Genomic DNA, 20,938 nt, shown 5'->3' with positions numbered 1-20,938 from the left:
CCCTGTGTTCTTGGATTTCAGCCTTTGAGGATTAGAGCACCTCTCGAAACATGTCCTCCTTGGTCGCTTCCTTATCTGGCGGAGGCACTCGGGCAGTGTTTAGGGGGTTCCCCTGAAGGCCACGTCTGCAGAAGCATGATTGTTAATGTGCACACAGCATCGAATCATTATAGTAAAATGCACCTTTTTTAAAAATATAAATCAGTTTCTCACTGTCCCTTGGCAAGCACAGAGCTCGGCGAACGCCCTAAACATGGTGAGTTAGGCCTGGGGAACGCTCAAGATGGGGCAAAAGATCTCAGATTTTTTTAAGGGGATCACTGCAGGCAACTAGGGACAATATTGTAAATTCTGCCACCATTTTCCACTGATGGGGGTCATTGAAGCTGATATCTCACTCCTAAGGGTAAGCAAGGATGCAAGTGTGCATCTCCTGCATGTGTGTGGCTTCAGACTAGGTCCCTATACTGCTCACCTGTGTGCCGGTTTGATCCCTGCACAAGTGATTGCCAATTGTCACCAGAAAGTTTCCTGAAACGGGGGAAGGAACAAAGCAACTCTGCCAAGGAACCTTCAGCAGAGGATTGGCGCATGCCTCCAGAAAGTTTCCTAGAGATCTTTCTGGAGGATTCTTGTGAAATCTTGGTGTGCATTAACATGCTGTTCCGCTGCACTGCTTAGCTACACAGGGGAATGTGAAGTATACGCAAACACAGCTAGTCTTTACATTTCTATCCCATCATCCATGTCTAGAATATACAAAGCAAAGGACAGCTCTACCTCATTAACCGAGCAGCAACAACTCAAAAAGATCACTTACCACAGCTCTCCTCTCCTGCATTACACGCACCAGAGACGACTGCTGGGACTGACTAGACCCTTCGGAGTGGAAAAGAGGTCCTGGCTCGCCACACCACCAGATGACCCTGACGTGTACTCCACATCATCCTCCAACTCGACCTCCTCGTCCACGACTTCGTCCTTGGGGTTGAGTCCGCTGTCTCCAGCCCCACGAAAGTATCCACGGGGCTCTTGGTGATGTAGGTGAGGTCGCCACTGAGAATGGTGTCCAGCTCCTTATAGAAGTGGCAGGTCTTCTGCACAGCACCAGAGTGATGGTTTGACTACCTTGCCTTCTGGTATGCCTGCCTCAGCTCCTTTATCTTCGCATGGCACTGATGTGTGTCCCATTCATAGCCCTTATCCAACATGCCATGTGAAATCTGATGGTAGGTTTTGAAGATCCTATGCCTGGAGCTGACCTGGGACTTAACAGCCTCCTCACTCTCACTCTCCCCACACTCTCCCCACAGTGCTAGCAGATCCAAGAACTCAAGTGTGCTTGAAGCAGGTGAGCGTTTGCTGCGTGGAACTGCCATGGTCACCTGGGAAGATGCGATGTGAGCTGTCCACGCCGAGCAAACAAAAAGTGGCAGTTCAAAAATTCCCGGGCCTTAAAGGGGGGAGGGGCAGAAGCCTATGTACCTGGGTGCAGGGCAGCGAAGTTCGAACTGCTGATCAAAGTGGTCAGGATGGGCATTGTGGGACAACTCTTGGAGGCTATTTACAGCGACATAGCCAAGCACAGTGTCTACACTGACACTTTGTCTATACAACTTTTGCTACAAAAAGCTCTACATCTCTTGTCGAGGTTGTTTTATTTTGTCGGCAAAGCAGGAGAGTTTTGCCAGTGAAAGCATTGTCATGTGTACACCACCACTGTTTTGTCAATAAAAGCTGACTTTCGTCAACAAAACTCTGTAGTGTAGACCAGGCCTAATCCCCAGGATTTCTTTTGAGAGAAAATAACATAATCACCAAAAGACAAGTACAATCTACTTCTACAGTCACCAGATGAGTAAAAGCCTCATGATTATGACTGAGTGAATAATTGATTTGTTTTGTTGTTGTTTAGGGACTGACCCAAAAAACTGAGGGGGGGGGGGGGAAACCAGCTACCTTGGTTTGTTTCTAAACCAAAACTGATTATTTTTTTAATTTTTCTTGCTGAAATTGAAAAAAATCAAAAATGTTTTGGGTTGAACAAAACATTTAATTTAACCCAAAATTAATTTTTTTTCAGTGGGTCATTTCAGGTTGTTTTGGGGTGTGTTTTACCTTAGCTTTGTTTTTAAATTAGCTACATTTTGAAACAAAACATTCAGAATTTTTGTCACCGAAACTTTTGCCAAATGAACCTGAATTTGTGATTAGTTTTGGTGCTCTGAAAAATGCATTTTTCAGCAAATTATATATTCACAATTTTTTTTTGCCAACTCTACTCATGGTCAGTGGTATTAAAGGCAGTTAAGAGATCTGATGTCAGCATGGACACCTAATTTTTATCCGTCATCAGTATATCAGCAGGTGGCATCACCAGACCAGTCTGAGCCTTTCATCTTTAGGTCACCAGTTGGAATTCATTGCAGGTCAGTAAAAATGAAAAGTCCATTACTGTCAGCTGGCTGAGTGATTTATTAATTGCAACTGGAGTTTCAGTCAAATTTTTAGACCGATATCCACATCATAGAAACCACCACCACAATTAGAGCTAATTGGACAGTCTCAACAAAGGCACAATGGATTAATTGTGCCCTCTTGCTCTCAGTGGTCCTTGAAGCAACCTCAGGGTTGAAGCACATTGACTAGGTGTTCGGGGAAGTTTGGATCGCTGCTGCTTATGCTGATCCTCTTCTACGCATAAGCAGAGGGCTTTGTTCTCCATGAGTATCAGCCCTGAACATTTCATCGCCACTATATATTTATTTAATTTGTTTTAATTAACAAATTAAACATTCTCCAATTACATTTTCATTTTTAAAAAGTTTTCTTTCCCACTTGGGGATTCCCCCCAAAAGTCTGGGATTATTTCCAGGGTTCAAAAACGGTTTCCTGCCCTCGCTCCTTTACAGTGAGCGACAAACATCAGTGGTATCTCTGCTGTCTGGGTGAGGTTCATATTTCTGCGAAGTGCAGCATCTGCCACTCTTTTCCTCCCAGAGCTCATGAGGGTCAGGAACTGAGACTCAGAAAACACCTCATGGAGAAGGCAATGAGGCCTCAGTGAGATTTGGGCCAGGGACCCCGCTCGGTGCATAAGTGTCACCAGGCTGGTAGTGCGCTGCTGAGCATGAGCTCAGGAACAGAGCCTTCTTACACCTAAGAAGAAAGCTTCACATCACAGCAAAGGTCACTTTCATGGGCATAAGGACAAGGCATCTGAGCATCTTCATCTAAAATGCTCCAACAGAGAGGAGGTCCCTCCCCAACCCAATCAGAATCAGGAGCACATGTGGGCACTAAGACCTTTGTCATGAGTAAATCCTCTCAACAGGAGCAGGAGGCACTCAAAGGTATGAATCCAATGATTCTGATGTCGGCTTCAATGGTGAAGGCTTGGGATAAACAGCTCCTGGTGTTCCCATCTATTTCTAATGCCAATGTCATACTAGTAGCAACCCTGCCCTGGAGGGAGCCAACTGCCACAGTGACCAGGGAAGCTCCAGTTCTGACAGCTCCACCAATGGACTCTTCTCATACCTCAGGGTGATCAGAGACCTGCATCCCCCCAGAGGACATATTGGTCTTTTCTGTCTGCATTCAACCCTCCGATTGAAACAGTCTCTATTCCAGGACATTAATACACCAAAAGAAAGGAATTTCCCAATCAGGCAGAGTCATTCTCCTGTCCCACAACCAACAGTACCATCAGTTCTGCCAGAGATAAGGGATCCAGCTTTCTCTTCAAATGAGTCTGAGGCCCCTGCAGGAGTGTCTTCAACATCAGACAGAGGTGGTATGAGACAGGAGCCCCAGAAGATCAGGGTTCCACACTCCGACCAAATACAGTTGGCCAAGAGAGAGGGTGGTACCTTATGCCAAGAGGTCCATCTCCACTAGTTAATCCATTGTAATGACACCCAGGATTCATGCAGGAGTTCTATTTGCCATCGCCTGGACATCCACAGCCAATCCTACTGGAATATTTGGAAGGGGAAGGTGAGTCAGGTCCAACAGTTCTGGGAGCAGTCTCATCATCTTCACCAAATGAGGTGGTTATTCCGTCTTTTCTGTCCCTTCCAGATGACTTTAAACAGTATCAAAAGCTCATGGATAGGGTGGCTGCAGAACTACAGATTCAGCTTGAAGAAGTCCAGGAGCCTCACCACAGTTTTAGACATTCTGCAGCCTTCCAGTCCCAGTTGAGTGGACACACCCCCACACCCACACCCCCACACACCCATACACACCAGTCGATCTTTAAAGTCACCAGTCCAGAGTCTGGATCAATCTAGTGGCCAGCCACATTGGTCACAGAGGGGAGCCGGGCTCTGTCGGTCGCGATCTGATGCTCCTGGAGTTGTGGCAAGACGAACCCAAATCCCCATGGCAAAGCAGCCTGTTCTTATAGTCCTTTTTCTCCATTGAAGTCTATGGATTTTGCTGTGTCAGTTTATGACCGGTTACTCCTTAATTGGTGTTATCTTCTGACGTTAACATTCCAAAGCACCTCCGAGAGGGTCATCCTGTCCTGGTTTTGATTTAATCAATTGTCTTGTCTTTAGAGGTGCCAGTCTCTGCCTCAGGGTCGTCAATTTGCCTTCCTTCAGTCATGGATGCGCGTTGATGGTTCTCTGGCATGGATAAGTCTCGTTAAGTCTCTTCCCTCCTCCTCCCTTGACCATCTGGCTCCACCAATGGCCTTCACACCTTATCTTTTCCTGATGCATACACTCCTTATTCACACAAACACTCTTTTACAGAGACCTTCAAAGGTATACAAACAGCAGTGTTTTATATTGAGCAAGAAAGGCATTGTAAATTAAACTTTACTAAATCTTGTGGTCAAAACGGTTCACATTGTGGCCTGGGCCTTCAGTGTTCCTCCAATCTAATGAACATAGACACAATAAAAGGTCCTGTCTTTTACTTGCTAAACCTTTAAACAAAGAAATGACCAGAGGGCCTAGTTTGTAATGCATATAGGAAACAAGACCCCATCTTTTATGATACAACTTATCCTAAAACAAAGGGTGACCATAATCAGTCATAAGGACTGTTCTGGTCTGTTCCTGCCTTAACGTCAGTGCAGACACTGACAGTCTGGCAGATGCGTTTCTACCAGTGCCCAGAGAGTCATTCCTTTCTGCTATTCAAAAAGGGTAGCTGGCAGGATGAACTCAAGATATACATTAATACAATTAATACGTACTACATTATGACCTTTAATACAAATATAAAATCCTACCCCTACTTCATCCTTAATAAGAATGGGGGATGGAGGCCAGTTCTCGATATGAGACAGCTGAACAGGTTCATTCAAAAACTAAAATTTCACATGATATCCTTGGCATCAATAATTTCCTTGTTGGAGAACACACGGTTCGCTGCTCTTGTTATGAAAGATGCATATTTTCTCACAAACCTCCATTTTCTCACTGGAGGTTCCTCTTCTATCAAGAGCTTTGCCAATTCAGAGTCCTCTTTATTGGTCTAGCAAGGGTCTTTACAACAGTTTTTTCAGTAGTGTCAGCTTCGATGAGAAGAGTGGGATTTATAGTCTTCCCTTATCTTAACAACTGGCTTCTGATGGGCAGTTCTTACTAGACAGTCCAGCGAGCAACCAGTGTTCTGCTCAGTCTTCTGCCTTCCCAGGGTATCTGTCAGTCATGAAAAATCCACATTGACCGCCATGAGATTCATACATTTTATAGGGTGAGGTTGAATTTGACTACAGAAAGAGCGTATCTACCTCTTGAGAGGTTTCATGCCATTAGCGCTCTCATGAATCAGATCACTATCAGACCTAGGACGTCAAGCAGAACTTGCCTTTCACTCCTCGCCCACTTGGCCTCATGCACACATGACACCATTTGTCAGGCTTTATCTTCGCTGCCTACAGGCCTGGCTTCTCTCTGTGTACTCACCAGAGAAGTTCAAAATAAACAGCAAAGTGACAGTTCTGCCCAAAGTTTGACACTCATCCAGAGAACAAAACTGGAGAAGATTCATCTGGAATTGGTGTATCAACCATCGCGTAACCCTGTCAGCAGCATATTTATCAGAGGTGCAAAACTCCTTAGCAGACTGCCTAAGCAGACATTTTTCTGTAAATCAGGAATGGGCAATACGTAATTTCGTTCTCGATGATGCCTTTGCCCAATGGGGCACACCAACCTGGGACCTTTTCGCCTTGAGGGAGAACAGGAAACTTCCTTGGCATTGCTCCAGAGCTGCCCTGAGCCAAGGCTCAATGGGAGATGCCCAGCTGGTGTCATGGAAGGGTTGCCCGGGTTATGCCTTCCCTCCCGTCCCATTGATACCACAAGTTTTACGGAAGATCTACCGGGGCTGAGCTTGAGTCAGCCTGATTGCACCCAACTAGCCAAGGCAGTTCTCGTTACGGATCTGTTGAAGCTCTCAGTTCATGTTGCTGGACCTTCTAACACAGCACAAGGGCAGGTTCAAGCACATCAGTCCAGGACCGCTGCAACTCAAGGCCTGATATTTGAATGGGTATCAGAAATAGAGCACTCATGTTCTAAAAGGGTGCAATACATCCTTAACCAAAGCAGAAAAGACTCTACAAGGAGCTGTTACGCAGCAAAATGGAAATGTTTCTCCTCTTGGGCTAACCAATGCAGCTGTCTCCAGAATCCACCAGGATCCCTATCATCTTAGAGCAGGGGTCGGCAACCTTTCAGTAGTGGTGTGCTGAGTCAACAGCAGAGTCAAAGGAAAGGGTTGGGACGGCTTTGTGGCCTGCATCATGCGGGAGGTCAGACTAGATGATCATAATGGTCCCTTCTGACCTTAAAGTCTATGAGTCTGAGTCTTCATTTATTCACTCTAATTTAAGGTTTCGCGTGCCAGTTTACATTTTAACATTTTTAGAAGGTCTCTTTCTATAAGTCTATAATATATAACTAAACTGTTGTTGTATGTAAAGTAAATAAACATTTTAAAAACCTTAAGAAGCTTCATTTAAAATTAAATTAAAATGCAGAACCCCCCGAACCGGTGGCCAGGACTGGTGACCAGGACCCGGGCAGTGTGAGTGCCACTGAAAATCCGCTCACGTACCGCCTTCGGCACAGATGCCATAGGTTGCCTACCCCTGTCTGAGTATCTACTTACCCTTAAATCTTTGGGTCTCACACTCAGTTCTCTGCAACTGTATTTAGCAACGATCAGCACTTTCCATCCTCCTGTGGATAACGGTACAATATTCACTCACGCTGTCACATTTAGATTTCTGAAGGGGATTGTCAGATCCTTAACACTCTTTGTGAAGTTCACATCTCAGTGGGACCTCAATTTTGTATTATCACTGTTCACTAAACCCCCCTTTGAGCCTCCAGCCATATGGTCTATGGCCCATCTGTCCATGAAGGTGGCCTTTCTAATAGCCACAATGTCAACCAGAAGAATCAGTGAGCTGGGAGCGCTCATAGTGGTCTCACCATATACTACATTCTAAAAAGAAAAGGTGTCATTACAACTCCGCCCTAGATTCATTCCTAAAGTAGTTTCCGAGTTTCATATGAGTCAGGTAATCCACTTATAAGTATTTTTCCCACATGCCTCAGATGGAGAGAGACGGAGAGATTCTAGATGTGTGAATGGCTTCGAACTTTTATCTGCAAAGAACAAAAGATTTTAGAAGACCCCTTAAACCATTTGTTTCCATAGCAGAGTGATCAAGGGGTTGAGCTGTATTGGCACAGAGACTTTCAAAATGGATATGAGCTAGTTGTTACCAACTAGCTCATATCTCCCCCTCACACACACACACACACACCTGAGGGACTCATTCCATTAGAGGGCAAGCTACTTAGACTGCATAGCTGAGAGATTTACCTCTCCAAGAGATGTATAGGGCAGCTACTTGAAACTCTTTGCATACCTTCACAAGATATTGCACTCTATTCCAGTCGTCAACTGTGTATATAGCTGTGAGGACAGCAGTGCTTACAATCGGCCATCACTTCTGTGTCCTCGTACCCGCTCCCTGTTGACTGTCGCTTGTTAATCTCCCACATGTGGAATACACGTAGTGACCTTAACTCGAAGAAGAAATGGAGGTTTCTTATCTGTAACTGTGGACATTCTTTGAGGCATGTGGTCCCTATCTGTATTCCAGTACACACCCTTCATCCCCTCTGCTGCGGATTGTTTGAACAGTGGTAAGGTTGGAAACTGGAGAGGCATTGGCCCACACCATCTTTTATGCCCTTGGTTCGGAGCATGAGGAGAGCTATGGTGCACATGTGGGCCCATGGACGCTATTTGCAAAATATTCTGAACTTGGACTCACGGTGCACATGTGAAATACAGATAGGGCCCACACATCTCAAAGAACCTCCAGTTACAGATAAGTAACCTCAATTTTTGTGGTGCAACCTAAAGAATGTTCAGTCAAATGTTAGATAACGTAGATAGACTGACTCTTTAGAAAGGAGTAGTTATTTCTCTGTTTTGTGTTTGCAAGTGATTGGATATGTTTCTTCGGTGTGTGATACTACTTTAGTCTGCTAAAGCCATTTCGTTCTTCATTCATTCTAAATGGATGTTCCAACAGCTGAAATGTATTGTGCAGAGTGTAACATTTAATCACCTTCATCAGTGGCTTCAGTTTATTTTTACTTGGTTCTTCAACTCTCAGCTGTCTACTAACTGTTTAAGTACCAAACCAGAAAGGGAAGGCCAAGTGACACCTCCCAGGCATTAAGCTGATAGTACTGTCATTAGATGAAACACTTCCTACATGTAATATAAGCGCAGCCCCAGTCAGCACTTGCTGTGTCTGCATCACAGCCAAAGTAATGCTGAATTTCCCTATGCTTTAGAGGAATGCAGGGGAATTGTGGACTGAGAATTAAAGACATTGGAGATGTCGGCCTCTCATCTATCTCCTTTTTTTTTTAATGAGTGTTTCATATCAGACTGCTTCTAAAGTTTCTGAAACTATTTGCCAAACCACCTCTTTTCAGGTCTCCTGCAAGCGCAGAATCTCTTAACGCAACTACCTCAGCAAAGCCAAGCCAACCTCCTGCAGTCTCAGCCAAGCATCACCCTCACCTCACAGGTCAGTTTTCCTTCTGCAGTTTTTCAGCAGTTCTTTGGGGGACTCAAACTAATGTGCAAGATGGGCACATATATATTTGTTTTAAGAATGGAAGTTAAGCTACTTAGTCTTCTCACTTTTCTAGATGACTACAATACAACAGAAGTGCCAGCTGCAGTGATAATTATCGTCATATTAAGGCTGCATAATAGTTTCCCGTCAGATTTCCATGTTTTCATTCACTCATAATTTACCAAAACTTTTACTCTTTGGACTGAAATTTTCCATGCTTGGCCTTTTCCTAAAGGTGGAAGTTTTTAGTAGTTTGAACAAAAATGGTTGAGTCAATTTTGAGTACAAGTGGAGTGGTGGAACAATACCCTTTTCCCATTATATTAAACATTTTTTGCAACCTTGTTTTTAATAGATTTAAAACCTAAGGGCTATATATTGATATTTGGCATGGAAATAGCCCTCATTGAGTAAAAATGCCTTGAACAGTTCTAGTGAAAAATATTTTTGATTTGACTAAATTATAAGACTGAAAACTTCATGTTATATAGTTAGAATAATTTTTGCATATACTTTACACAGCTAAAAGAGGCCATACTATTCAGGAGTGTGCAGTTAATTTAGCTGCTTACTTGGCAGATGTGTGGGGTTTAAGGCAACATGTCCATAGGAACATTAGCATCAATTCCTCCACTTCTTTATAAGGTTCTCAGAGTTCCTAAAACTTGCAGGAAAAGGGCTGAGGGCTTTCTAAAGTGTGCAAGAGAGGGTTTCTCCTGGAAGTTTTCCAAAGATCCTGGGGCAGAGTGGTCTATTTTCTAGCCAAAGAATTCTATATTGTTGCCAATCTTTTGCAAGTCAGCAGGAGAGTAAAGCTAATTTTTAGCTGTTTTTCCATTATTTATTTCTTTAAAAAAAAAAGAAGAAAATTTTTTTTAAATGTTTCTAAGAGCCTATTAAAGCTCTACGGTTAAGCTTTCAAAACTCTGGAAAAGTAATGTTAAAGTGCCTGCAGCTTTAACTCTGCTTGCTTGTGTTTGTGCGTTACAATAGTCTCTAATTATATGATCACATATTATTTCTGAAATAACAGAATAACTATCACGTGTTTTTCTTTTAACGCAGGTAGTATTTTGTAGCACATACTATTGCGTCTGTTACAGTCTGTGAAAGTCCCATATATGAAAAGTACATAGTAACTGTACTTGTATTGCTTACTACATTTTCTATATACAATGCAGAATAGTGGAAATTAGCTATTCTAGTTCACAGCTTGGGGAGCTTCACGTGTCCCTAACAAAGATTTGCTCTAATATGTAACCTAGGGGAAAAAAAGAACTTCAATAAAAATTGAAGTCAGATACGTTTGTATAGTCCAATATAGCTTAAGTAAGTTTAAAATATTGGGGGGGGGGGGAAATAGTGTGCGACATATGTATCTACACTTCTTGAAAAGATTGTGTATTATTTGAGCAATAATACGTGATTGTGTAATTAAAGACAGTGGCCTAAATCCTCTCTCCCTCCACCCCCCGAACCACCTGCTCTGCATTACAGAATATCACTAGCGCTAACCCAAGTAGAAAGCCACCTTAGTGAGCCAGTTGGAGGTTCAGCTTTGTAGGAGATATGGCTGTAGCACTGAGGTGCTATGGAATGGCCATTTGGGGGCTATTACCAACCAACGCAATTTAGAGCGATATTGAGGCTTCTCTGTGTTGCATTGGGGGCATAAACAGCATCAGAATTGGGCCAAGGGCATAAAATGGCATAAAACCATCTTTGCCCAAGCCCCTCAGCGGCACTGAACAGAATTTAGCCAAAGAAGAGGATTCAGCTCTGTATTTTAACAATGCATACACCGAAGGAGGTGGAGTAAAGCACCCAAACTTCAGGAAATTCCAACATTCAGATTGTATGCAAAACCTTAACTGTGCAACCACGATGTTCTCTTAATATATTTTGATTGTGTGAAACCTAGCCTGAGTGTGGTTTCCATAGCACACAAACATATCTCGGGCTCTTACTGAAGCCCTGTATTCCTACTTTTATATTGGGAAATGATCTTTATAGCCTAATTGTCAGGAATAGCAAACTTTTCAGTAGTTTCCTAGGAAACTATCTGGTTATGCTGGGAAAATCAGAGACCTAAAAGAAATTCTTTTCTGCGAGTTGTTTTATTTATTTTTTAAGAGGAATTATTGCCATATAATGTCACCATTATAAATACTCTTCTTGTGAGCAGTCTCAGCAGAGGTGCCAAGGAGAACAAACTTCTCCCCTCCCCAACCGCCCTCCCCAAAGTGGTCCCTCCAGGTCAAGGTTGTGTCACATTCACAAGGGGGAATGTTAGGGATATTTGTGCTGCTGCTGCCTTTGCTGACCTTGTTCTGAGGAAAAATAGAGGACTTGAGTCTGCAGAGCTGTCAACTTGATACTGCACCCACAGTAAATTGAATTTTAAAATAATTAAAGGGGATGAATGCCAAACTCTCCAAAAGTATTGAAATGTATTAAGAGTAATGTTGAACTGTTCTTGGAGCAGGTAGAAGGCATTGGTAAACCGGTACAGTGTATCTTTTGTTTTTCCTTGGCTGGTTTTGACAGAGTCCTTCTTGAAAGACTGTATACTAATACAGTACAGTGGATTGTGGTGGCCTTTATTTGAGCAATGTCAATAAATTTGAGAGCACTTTTGGATTTATTAGAAATGGTAGATATATTAGTATCCAACCTGTCTCCTGTGGGAATCTGGACTCCCTAGTGAGATTTATTTCCACTATTTTGTGTTTAAAAAAAAATGTGTGTTTGTTTTTCCTCTTCCTGTCTCCTGCCCTCAACAGCCAGCAACCCCAACGCGCACAATAGCAGCAACCCCCATTCAGCCACTTCCACAGAGCCAATCAACACCAAAGCGAATTGACACTCCCAGCTTGGAGGAGCCCAGTGACCTTGAGGAGCTTGAGCAGTTTGCCAAGACTTTCAAACAAAGACGGATCAAACTTGGATTCACTCAGGTAAAATTGAGTAACACTATACCTCCCAGTATAGGGTTAAATCAGTTTTCAGATCTGGAGAGAGGGGACAATAGCACCCCCTCTTAGCAGTGCCTTCTTAAATAGAATTAAGTTCTTGTCTTTCCCTTCTGTATGAGGGTTCTAGGAAAGAACAGAAAAGGCCATACACATCTTACTTGCTCCCTTGTTGGTTTTAAAAGGAAGCCATTTTCCCAGCAGGTGCATGCATTTACCAGCTCAGGCTGTCATTGAATGTGCGCTATTCAGCCTAGAAGATTTAAAAAGAATAGGTCAAAACACTTTAAAAGCTGCCCTCAGAAATGCAACCTCTAAATCATATAGCACACTGCACCGTTCTAAGTGTTTGAAGCTGCTTTAAATGTTGAAGGATTTTATCATTTGAACTCATTTTCCTATTAAATATTAGTGATTCTGTATTTGAGGTTTAAGGCTTGCAAGGATCCGCAAATGAGAACTCAAATGGCAGAGGGGAAATCTTAAAAGATGATTCAGAAACAAGTTTTGAAAAGACAAGTTGAATAAGAAAATAATAAACTTGAAGAAAGCATATGAGGTTTGATCACCACTCTGGAATAGTGTCCACATTGAATACTCTGAAGACAAGCTTATCAATCTTCTTTCTTTCACCAGGTTCATATGTAAACAATTGATAATAAGGAACGAACTGTTTTAGGGTTAGAGCAAGGAAGTAGGTGCCCGGAGTTCTTAAAAACCCACCTTAAAAAACAAAACAATACCCCACTTTTGCCATTAAGTATTTAGCAGTGTTTAAGTGAAGATAGAGGAAAATTAAGGGAAAGCAACTTCCAACTTATAGGGCTCAGCAGAGCAAAGGTTCACTTGTCTGCTTACCTAAAGCCTGATGGTGAAATCCATTTAGGTGGGTAGAGTCAGAGCACAAGAACCCAAGCTGAAGAAAGTAATTTTGAATATATTGAATATGTTTGGATGAAAGGTGCTATTAGTAGTGCAAAGTATGATTATATGTTCTATTTTCTTGTTGCTAAGTGACGCTATGCTTGGATCCAGGAGTTCCTTCTTGAAAATATCAAAATTAAATGTTTTTTCCCCTTAAAAATTAAAATCCTATGTCCCTATCAACAAGTCTGGTAGCATGCTGTTAAACATGAGCATGTTTTGCTAGAGGAAGGAGCAAACAAAAATCAGAAGTCTGAATTCAAAGCAGCCAATCCAATTTTTTGTGAATTCAGAATAAGTGAACCTGCTGTAGCTGAAAGCATATGTCCAAGGTCAGATTTATTTTTCCGACAACATTCTAAATGCCTGAAAAATCAGGGTTCATAATACAAGTTCCTGCCAGAATCTTTATTACTGCACAAGAACAGGTTGTTCTTCGTAAGATGAAGAGTGTTTTGTTGACATGATCATACTTCAGTCTCTCCCTCATGAGGTGAAGGAGTTACTCAGATATTATGGTGATAAGCATGGTATAAGAACCCATATTGAATAGAATAGCTTCTCTTGCTTGACCGAGGATTTCTAGTTTGTGCTCATCACAATTGTGACAATTAGCCTGCCTTGCTGTGTCATTGTGAAATGATTATGCAGCAGAAACCAGGATTTTTAAGTTAAGGGTTAACTCTCCTTACTGACACTGTCCTGAATTTGTACTGTGGAGGAAAAAGCAGACACAATAACTCAAGGATTCTAGATCAGCCCTGGCTTTTGAGCTTAGTATCACAATTCCAGTATAATACAAAGGCAATTTCCCTTTGTTTAAAAAAAAAAAAAAAAAAAAAAAAAAAACTGTTCTAAATGACATAGTATTTACTTGATTGATCCATTCTTATTCTTTGAGTAAATATGTACATAATTTAGGCAGTGTTTAATGATAACTATTACCTAATTACATAATTGTGTAGTAATTAAGGATTTTATTACTAAGGTTTCCTATAGTTACATAATTAGATTGCATGCCAAAGGATAACAGAAAAATTCATTGCCAATGACATAGTAGGTTATTTTCAAACTCATCGGATTTACTTTTGTTCTTTTCAAAAATAATTACAAGGATCTAGTTTGTATTGTACACTAATTTCCTATTACATTCCATTTTGGGGTAATATAATAAACTGGTTTTGACTTGCTATAGTTCTTTATCATTTTAAAGTAAGTGTCCAAGTCAGATTAATTTAGGGGTTTTATATAATTTAATTTCTTTTAAAAATAGCTGCATGTTTGATGCATTTAAATCCAAGCAAAGTATTCCGTCTGAGATAGCTGATAATCCTGGAAATACAGACATTACCTACATCCACACTGGCTAGTTTAGATGTGTTCCTACTACTATAATATCTTGTGATGTAATACAAACGGATTGGAATATTATCTCTTGTCACCTCTCTTCTGGCACGAATGATGCTATTTTAATGAAGTGTAACTGCTCATATTGTGCTCCATATTTGTTTTCATTGGTCTGTAAGAGGATTCAATCATTCTATGAAGTGGATCAAACTTGTTTATTGCAAAGTATCTTTATCCTCTACTTCAGAGGTGGATGACTCTTTGCTAATTCCCATACAGTAATGCTTTCATCTGTCACTGAAATGATACCATCTTTGGGGGAAATTGTTCACAAAGAAATGAATAACTACTTCTTCAAGTAGTATCCCTATGTGTGCTCCACTTCAGGATGTGCACTTACACGTGCACTCGTGATTGGAGATTGTCTGTGCCCTAGATATCCCTCTGCTCCAGTATGAGGATATTTGGGGGAGCAGAGTCACCACCACTGCAGGTCCTTCTCAACTGCCTGCAGCTTGAGAGAATGTGGTAGAATCTGTTAGCTTGCCAAACTGTTTGCTATTTCTCTTGCTTATTTTTTCTTACTCTGTTAGTAGTTTATTTTGTTTATTTTTCTGTTATTTAGCACAGTTTGTATTTGGGGGGAGTGCGCCTTCCATTCTCGTTTGTTTTTTCTTAGGCCTCAATTCATGGTCTTGAGTAACAGGTTATGCCCATGATCCTGGGCTTCAAGCCCTGCCACACATGCCAGAGGTCTTTTTCCCTGCAGCAACAGATGCTTCTGCCTCCACTGCCTTGGAGAGACTCTCATCCCCTCCAAATGTATCTGCTCAGGATTTAAAAGTAGACCTAAAAATTGAGGGACGACAGGCTAAAACTCTTGTTGAAATGTTGCCTGGGACCTGCAGGGTCTGAGTCGGACTGCCTTTCCCCCTTCTATATATTGGATTCAGTTACTCAAAGAGCCCTGGCGACCATCACCGCTCCTGCAGTAAACAAACATCTTGGGGACCCCTCAGAACTGCTCAGATCATAAAAAAACAAGAGATTCTGTTCCCCAAAATGGGGTCAAAGAAGGAAAAAATCACCCTGTTGATTCAGCTCTCAGGAGACCTTGCATCCAAACAAGGGTTCTTCTGAGGCCCCTGTCTCCTCTGGTACCAAGACCCTGGTACTGGCTAGGAAAACCACACCACGTACTGAGAAGCCATGTTGTAAACACCAGAGTTGGCACTGCACCCAGCACCTCTGAAACACAGTGACTTTAAAGTTAAGCTGAAATCTTCATTGATACTACCTTCCACAGCCAGCAAAGAAGAGTGCACAGATAGCACTTCAGTACCATTTCCAGTGCCACCCAGTGCCAGTGCCACCTGACGGTCCTTACTTGGAGTCTCCGGTACTGTCCAGGCTCCTTTTCCACAAGGATCTTTGGATCCTAGAAGAACCTGAGTAGTCATTGCTCAGAGTTGCTAAGAGATATGCTCTGCTAATACCAACTTACCTCCTGGAATTGACCTACCCTACTTGTGGTGACTCATCCTCAGTACTGACGTGGTCACTGGTTCCACACAAACCCATGGAGCATACTGAGAAGAGTTTCTGGCTGGTATAGACATATCCTCCAGTACAGTCTCACCAGCCAACCAAGATTCTACTTCTGGTACTGATGCAGTTACAAGATCCTCTCTGGTCTGCAGTGCCCACTTGATCCCTTGTACCCAGCCACAGGTGCCTATACCGGGGTTGGGGGGGACTCCAGGGGGACTATAGCCCCCTACTTTTAAAAGTGGAAGGGCCATGCCTGCCCATTTTTTAACATGGGCAGGCGTGGAGTGGTGGTGGCAGGGGGCTATGCTTCACAGCAGGAGAGCTGTTAAGATGATCCCCAGTCTCTTCCCGGTGGGGGTCTGAGGTGGGCTTTAGCCCCCCACCACCATGGGCCCCCCTCTCTCTCCTCCTCCCCCTGAGGCCCCACCCCCCGGCCAGGCCATAAGCCAGAGACATACCATGGTAAAAGCCATCCAGAGAACCCAAGCTGCTGTGGGGAGCCCTGGACCCTCCTTGTGCCTTGGGCAGCGCACCCCAGCTCCCCGCCAAGGGCAAATGGAGGGTCCAGGGCTCCCCACAGCAGTACTGGCTCCCGGGGCAGCTCTTACCACGTCCCAGCTCTGGCTTCCGGCTTGGCCGGGGTTGGGGCCTCAAGGGGAGGAGGAGGAGCAGGGGACAGGGCTCCAGAAGAAGAGGAAGAATGGGGGCTGGGCCACTGTCCCAACGCCATTGGGGCCCTCTACTTCTATGTAGGTTCCGGCGTCCCTGGTACCAACACCACTTGCCCCTCTGATGGACACAGGGATGACATCTCAACTGATTTTGAGGTGGCCATACAATGCTCCTCTACTTTCCTGGTCCAGCCTGTAAGAAGTGAGTAACAGCATCCGGAGTACACCCAACTTAGGCTTAATTAATTTTCATCTTTATTTATAAATTATAAGTGACAATAATTCTGACAGTTTCTCAACATATATTTATGCCAGACAACAAACAGATAAGACAGAACAGGTAGGGACCCAAGTTACCAAGTTCTGGGGTACTGGGAAGCTCTCCTGCACTTCATGGTCAGTCCCTGTTCTCCGGTCCAGTCCTCCAGTCTCATTCCTTTAGTTTCTGAACTGGCAATCTGGACTTGGGCCCTTATTCACTTGGTTTTTTATACCTTTTCATATTATGTATTCATCAGCTTTCCCCCAATCAACATTAAGCATTGTATCTTGCATAATCCATACAATATGCATGTGAAAGCTTTTTACACAACTTTCGCTGTTTATACTATTTTTATGTCATTATGTCCTCATATCACCTTGCTCTTGTTTGTCCCAGTAATAGGGACTTTTAGCATTGCATTTTGTGTATTTATTATACCAGTGCTTTTCAACCTTTTTTCATTTGCGGACCCCTTAAAAAATGTCAAGCAGACCCCTTTGAAAATCTTAGACATAGTCTGCGGACCCCCAGGAGTCTGCGGACCACAGGTTGAAAACCACTGTATTACACTATTTAACTTCCTCCAGCACACTAACAAAACATCACCTTTATCCAATCAGCAAGAAGTATTATCTAAACAAATCTATATAATAGAAAGAGAGGCAATACTCACGCAGGCAAAAGCTAGGCCAAGACCTTGGCACAAATATCATATCCAAACTCAACCTATTCAACCTATTTTTACCATTCAAATATTCTTCATCTTAATATTTCCATGTCATAAATCAGCATATGTGTATCATACATGCCATTCTACATTATTCGTTAACCTTTATTTTTTTATTTGAATGGGTAAGTTATGAGGGAATACAATGACTTATGTCAGCATTTCTTGTCATCTTCAAACATGGGTTTTTAGGGGATTTTTTTTGCTCAAGAGTTCTAGCATCATGCTTGTAAATTATTAAAAAGCCTTGCTAGTAATTTTACCCGTTGCATTTTTGAGGGGCGCCTTTTATTTTAGGGTCTTGAAATCAGTTTTTCCCCAATAAGCCTCCCTCCCTTGAGATGCACCCTGAGCAAGAAACCCCCTGCAGGACATACAGCTGGCAAACCTGGCAAGGAGAACCCTGGGTACTGCCCCTTCTCTAATGACCTATCTCAGTGGTCTTATTGGAGCTCATCAGTCTCGTCTGGCGACTAACTCCTACAATGTTCCATTTCATAAGAGGACGCACCAAAAACCACCACCACCATCCTTGGACCCTGCTCCACAGGAACAACTTGTAGAAGAGCTAGTGACAGCAGGGGAAGAAGAAACACCACTATGATGGGTTTGGTCACAGAGACCCCCTTGGGACTGTCACCTGATGTGCTGAAATTACCTCTGAGCCTGTTTTCTTTGCCAGCTTGGGACTCCAGAACCCTGTCTTGTTGAGCCAGACACGCTAGCCTGCTGCAACACAGACGCAGGGTCTGGGCCACGTCCCCAAAGCTGCAGGCTTTAAGTGAAAACAACTCTGCAGGTTACCTGAGTCCAGCACCCAGACTCCCAGCTCCCAGTGGCATCCAAACCTCAAGTAAATCTGTTTTACTGTGTATAAAACTTATACAGGGTAAACTCATAAATTATCTGCCCTCTATAACACCGATAGAGAGATATGAAGAGCTGTTTGCTCCCCCAGGTCTTAATCACATACTCTGGGTTTACTAATAAAAGTGATTTTATTAAGTTATAAAAAGTAGGATTTAAGTGGTTCCAAGTAATAACAGACAGAACAAAGTAAGTTACCAAGCAAAATAAAGTAAAAACACGCAAGTCTAAACCTAATACATTAAGAAACTGATTACAAATAATATCTCACCCTCAGAGGTGTTCCAATAAGCTTCTTTCACAGACTAAACTCCTTCCTAGTCTGGTCCAATCCTTTCCCTAGGTACTGTCCTTGTTCCAGCACCCATCTCAGGTGGTAACTAGGGGTTTTCTCATGACTGGCCCCCTTTGTCCTGTCGTCAAATGAAGTAGACATCGATCCCATTTGATTCAATCTGAGAAGAAGCTAAAACAGCTAGACCATTGGGCTGCAAAAGCTAATCCTGTGCCTTTTTGCAGTTCAGAGTAGCCAATTATCAAGACATGATGGCAAAATGCAATTTTTGCAAAATATTCCAAGGTTTCTTTTTTTATTGAACACCTGCTAAAGGACCAGAGGGAAGAATTCCAAGCCCTCATAACAGGCCAGACAATCACCAAGGCTTCTCTCTAAGCCTCATTTGATGCCACCAATACAGCTGCACATTCCATAACTATAGCAGTAGTCATGCACTGAGCTTCCTGACTGTAATCCTCCAGTCTCCCCTGGGAGATACAAAAATACCACCCCTTCAAGGAGCCCAAGTTGTTCAGTCATGCCACAAACGAGTCTCTTCATTCACTTAGAGACTCCTAGGTGACACTATGATCTCTGGGCATTTATACACCTGCAACAAAGAAAAAATGCAATGTATCACAGATGGCTCAGCTCTCTCACCCAGTCCACTACCAGCTCATGAAACCAGTTCATCCTGGCAAAAATAAGCCTAGAGTCACTAAGAAAGAGGGCAACCTCTACAATGACTTGCCAGTGGGCAACATCCTCAAAACAACTATTTTGACCCATTGGTCTAGGGTCATGAACTGTCTCTTGCTCCGGATCCTACACTGCGTCTATCTCCCCTCCAACCCTATGAGGGTCATTTTTCCAATTTTCTACCTTCCTGGGAGCTCATCGCCTCAGACAGATGGACCTTGGAGGTGATTTCTGTACATTTTTTCCATTCAGTTCATCTCCTTCCCGCTTGCCCCATCCTTCCCTATCCCTCTTCAGGGCCCTTCTGACGAGTGTCTCTTGAGGCAGGAGATCCAGTCCCTCCTAACAATGGGGGTGATAGAACCTGTTCCACTGGGCTTCATCATGAAATGGTTGTATAACTGATACTTCCTTCTTCCAAATAAGAATGGGATGTAGACCAGTTCTGGACTTTGGGACTTTGAACACCTTCATCTATGCACAGTTGTTCAGAATGGTAACCCTAGCAGGGACAATTCCCTCCCTGGATCTGGGAGATTGGTTTGTTCTTCAGTCTTCACAATGCTTATTTTCACATAGCCATGGGCCCCTTGCAGAGGTTTTTCCTACATTTCGTGATGGGCAGGGATCACTATTAGTATTGCATCATATCCTTCAGCCTCTCCACTGCCCTAACGATCTTTAGCAAAGTCCTCTCAACAGATGCAGCTCATCTTCTCCAAATGGGAATAATCTTTTTCCTACATGAACAATTGACTCCTAAAAAGGTCATTCCTTTCTTGAGATACAGAAAGCAACCAGCAAGCTCCTATTTCAGTTCACTCCCTGGGCCTCCGCCTCAATGTGGAAAAATCGTCACTCACCCACTGAATGCATTGACTTCATTGGGGCCCACTCTGGATTCATCCACTGTCAGAGCATACTTGCACACAGATAGGTTTGCCCCAAAGTCCAGCCTTCAAACCACAGCAACTACTTGCCTACAACTTCTGAGCCCTCTGGTATCCTGTACTTTGTGATAGCCTTAGCAAGATTACACTCCCGATGTCTTCAAGTGTGGCTGAGAACTGTCTACAATCTCCCAACAAGCATAGTCTATCCAAGCAGGTGTCCATACCTTCAAGGGTTCTTGGTTCTCTTTAAACTGGTGGAAGGAGCCACAAAAAGTATGTGTGAGAGTTCTGTTCTTGCAGCCTCTGCCCACAGCGATCATCACAAATGGACACCTTTCTGATAAGTTGAGGCCCACACTTTTAGAACTTAGCAACTATGGGCATATGGACCTCTCAGGAGCCAATCCTTCATATCAACATATTAGAGCTTAGAGCGGTTCACTATGTTGCCAGATCTTCCTACTCCACATCAGGGGCTACACAATACAAATAATACTCAACAGAGCAGCAAGGTACTATATCAGTCAACAGGGAGAAGCAAGATCCTAGTCATTATGTGCCAAATCCATAAGACTATGGAACTGGTGCATATCACAGTGCATGTAGATC

At 43.0% G+C, this 20,938-nt stretch overlaps 1 protein-coding gene across 3 annotated transcripts in view; it reads left to right on the top strand.

Moving 5' to 3' along the window:
- The window catches only part of POU2F1 (POU class 2 homeobox 1), a 187,449-nt gene that overhangs the window by 141,533 nt on the left and 24,978 nt on the right, over positions 1-20,938 (top strand). For all 3 annotated transcript variants that reach the window (XM_034791701.1, XM_034791690.1, XM_034791700.1), the window contains 2 exons: positions 8,994-9,088; positions 11,923-12,096. In XM_034791701.1, coding sequence (XP_034647592.1) covers positions 8,994-9,088; positions 11,923-12,096 — 269 coding nt within the window. The remainder of the gene's footprint in view (positions 1-8,993; positions 9,089-11,922; positions 12,097-20,938) is intronic.

Source organism: Trachemys scripta, chromosome 1 (genome assembly GCF_013100865.1).
Source record: "Trachemys scripta elegans isolate TJP31775 chromosome 1, CAS_Tse_1.0, whole genome shotgun sequence".
In the NCBI taxonomy this organism is placed as follows: domain Eukaryota; kingdom Metazoa; phylum Chordata; order Testudines; family Emydidae; genus Trachemys; species Trachemys scripta.
This window is presented reverse-complemented; position numbering and strand designations above follow the sequence as displayed.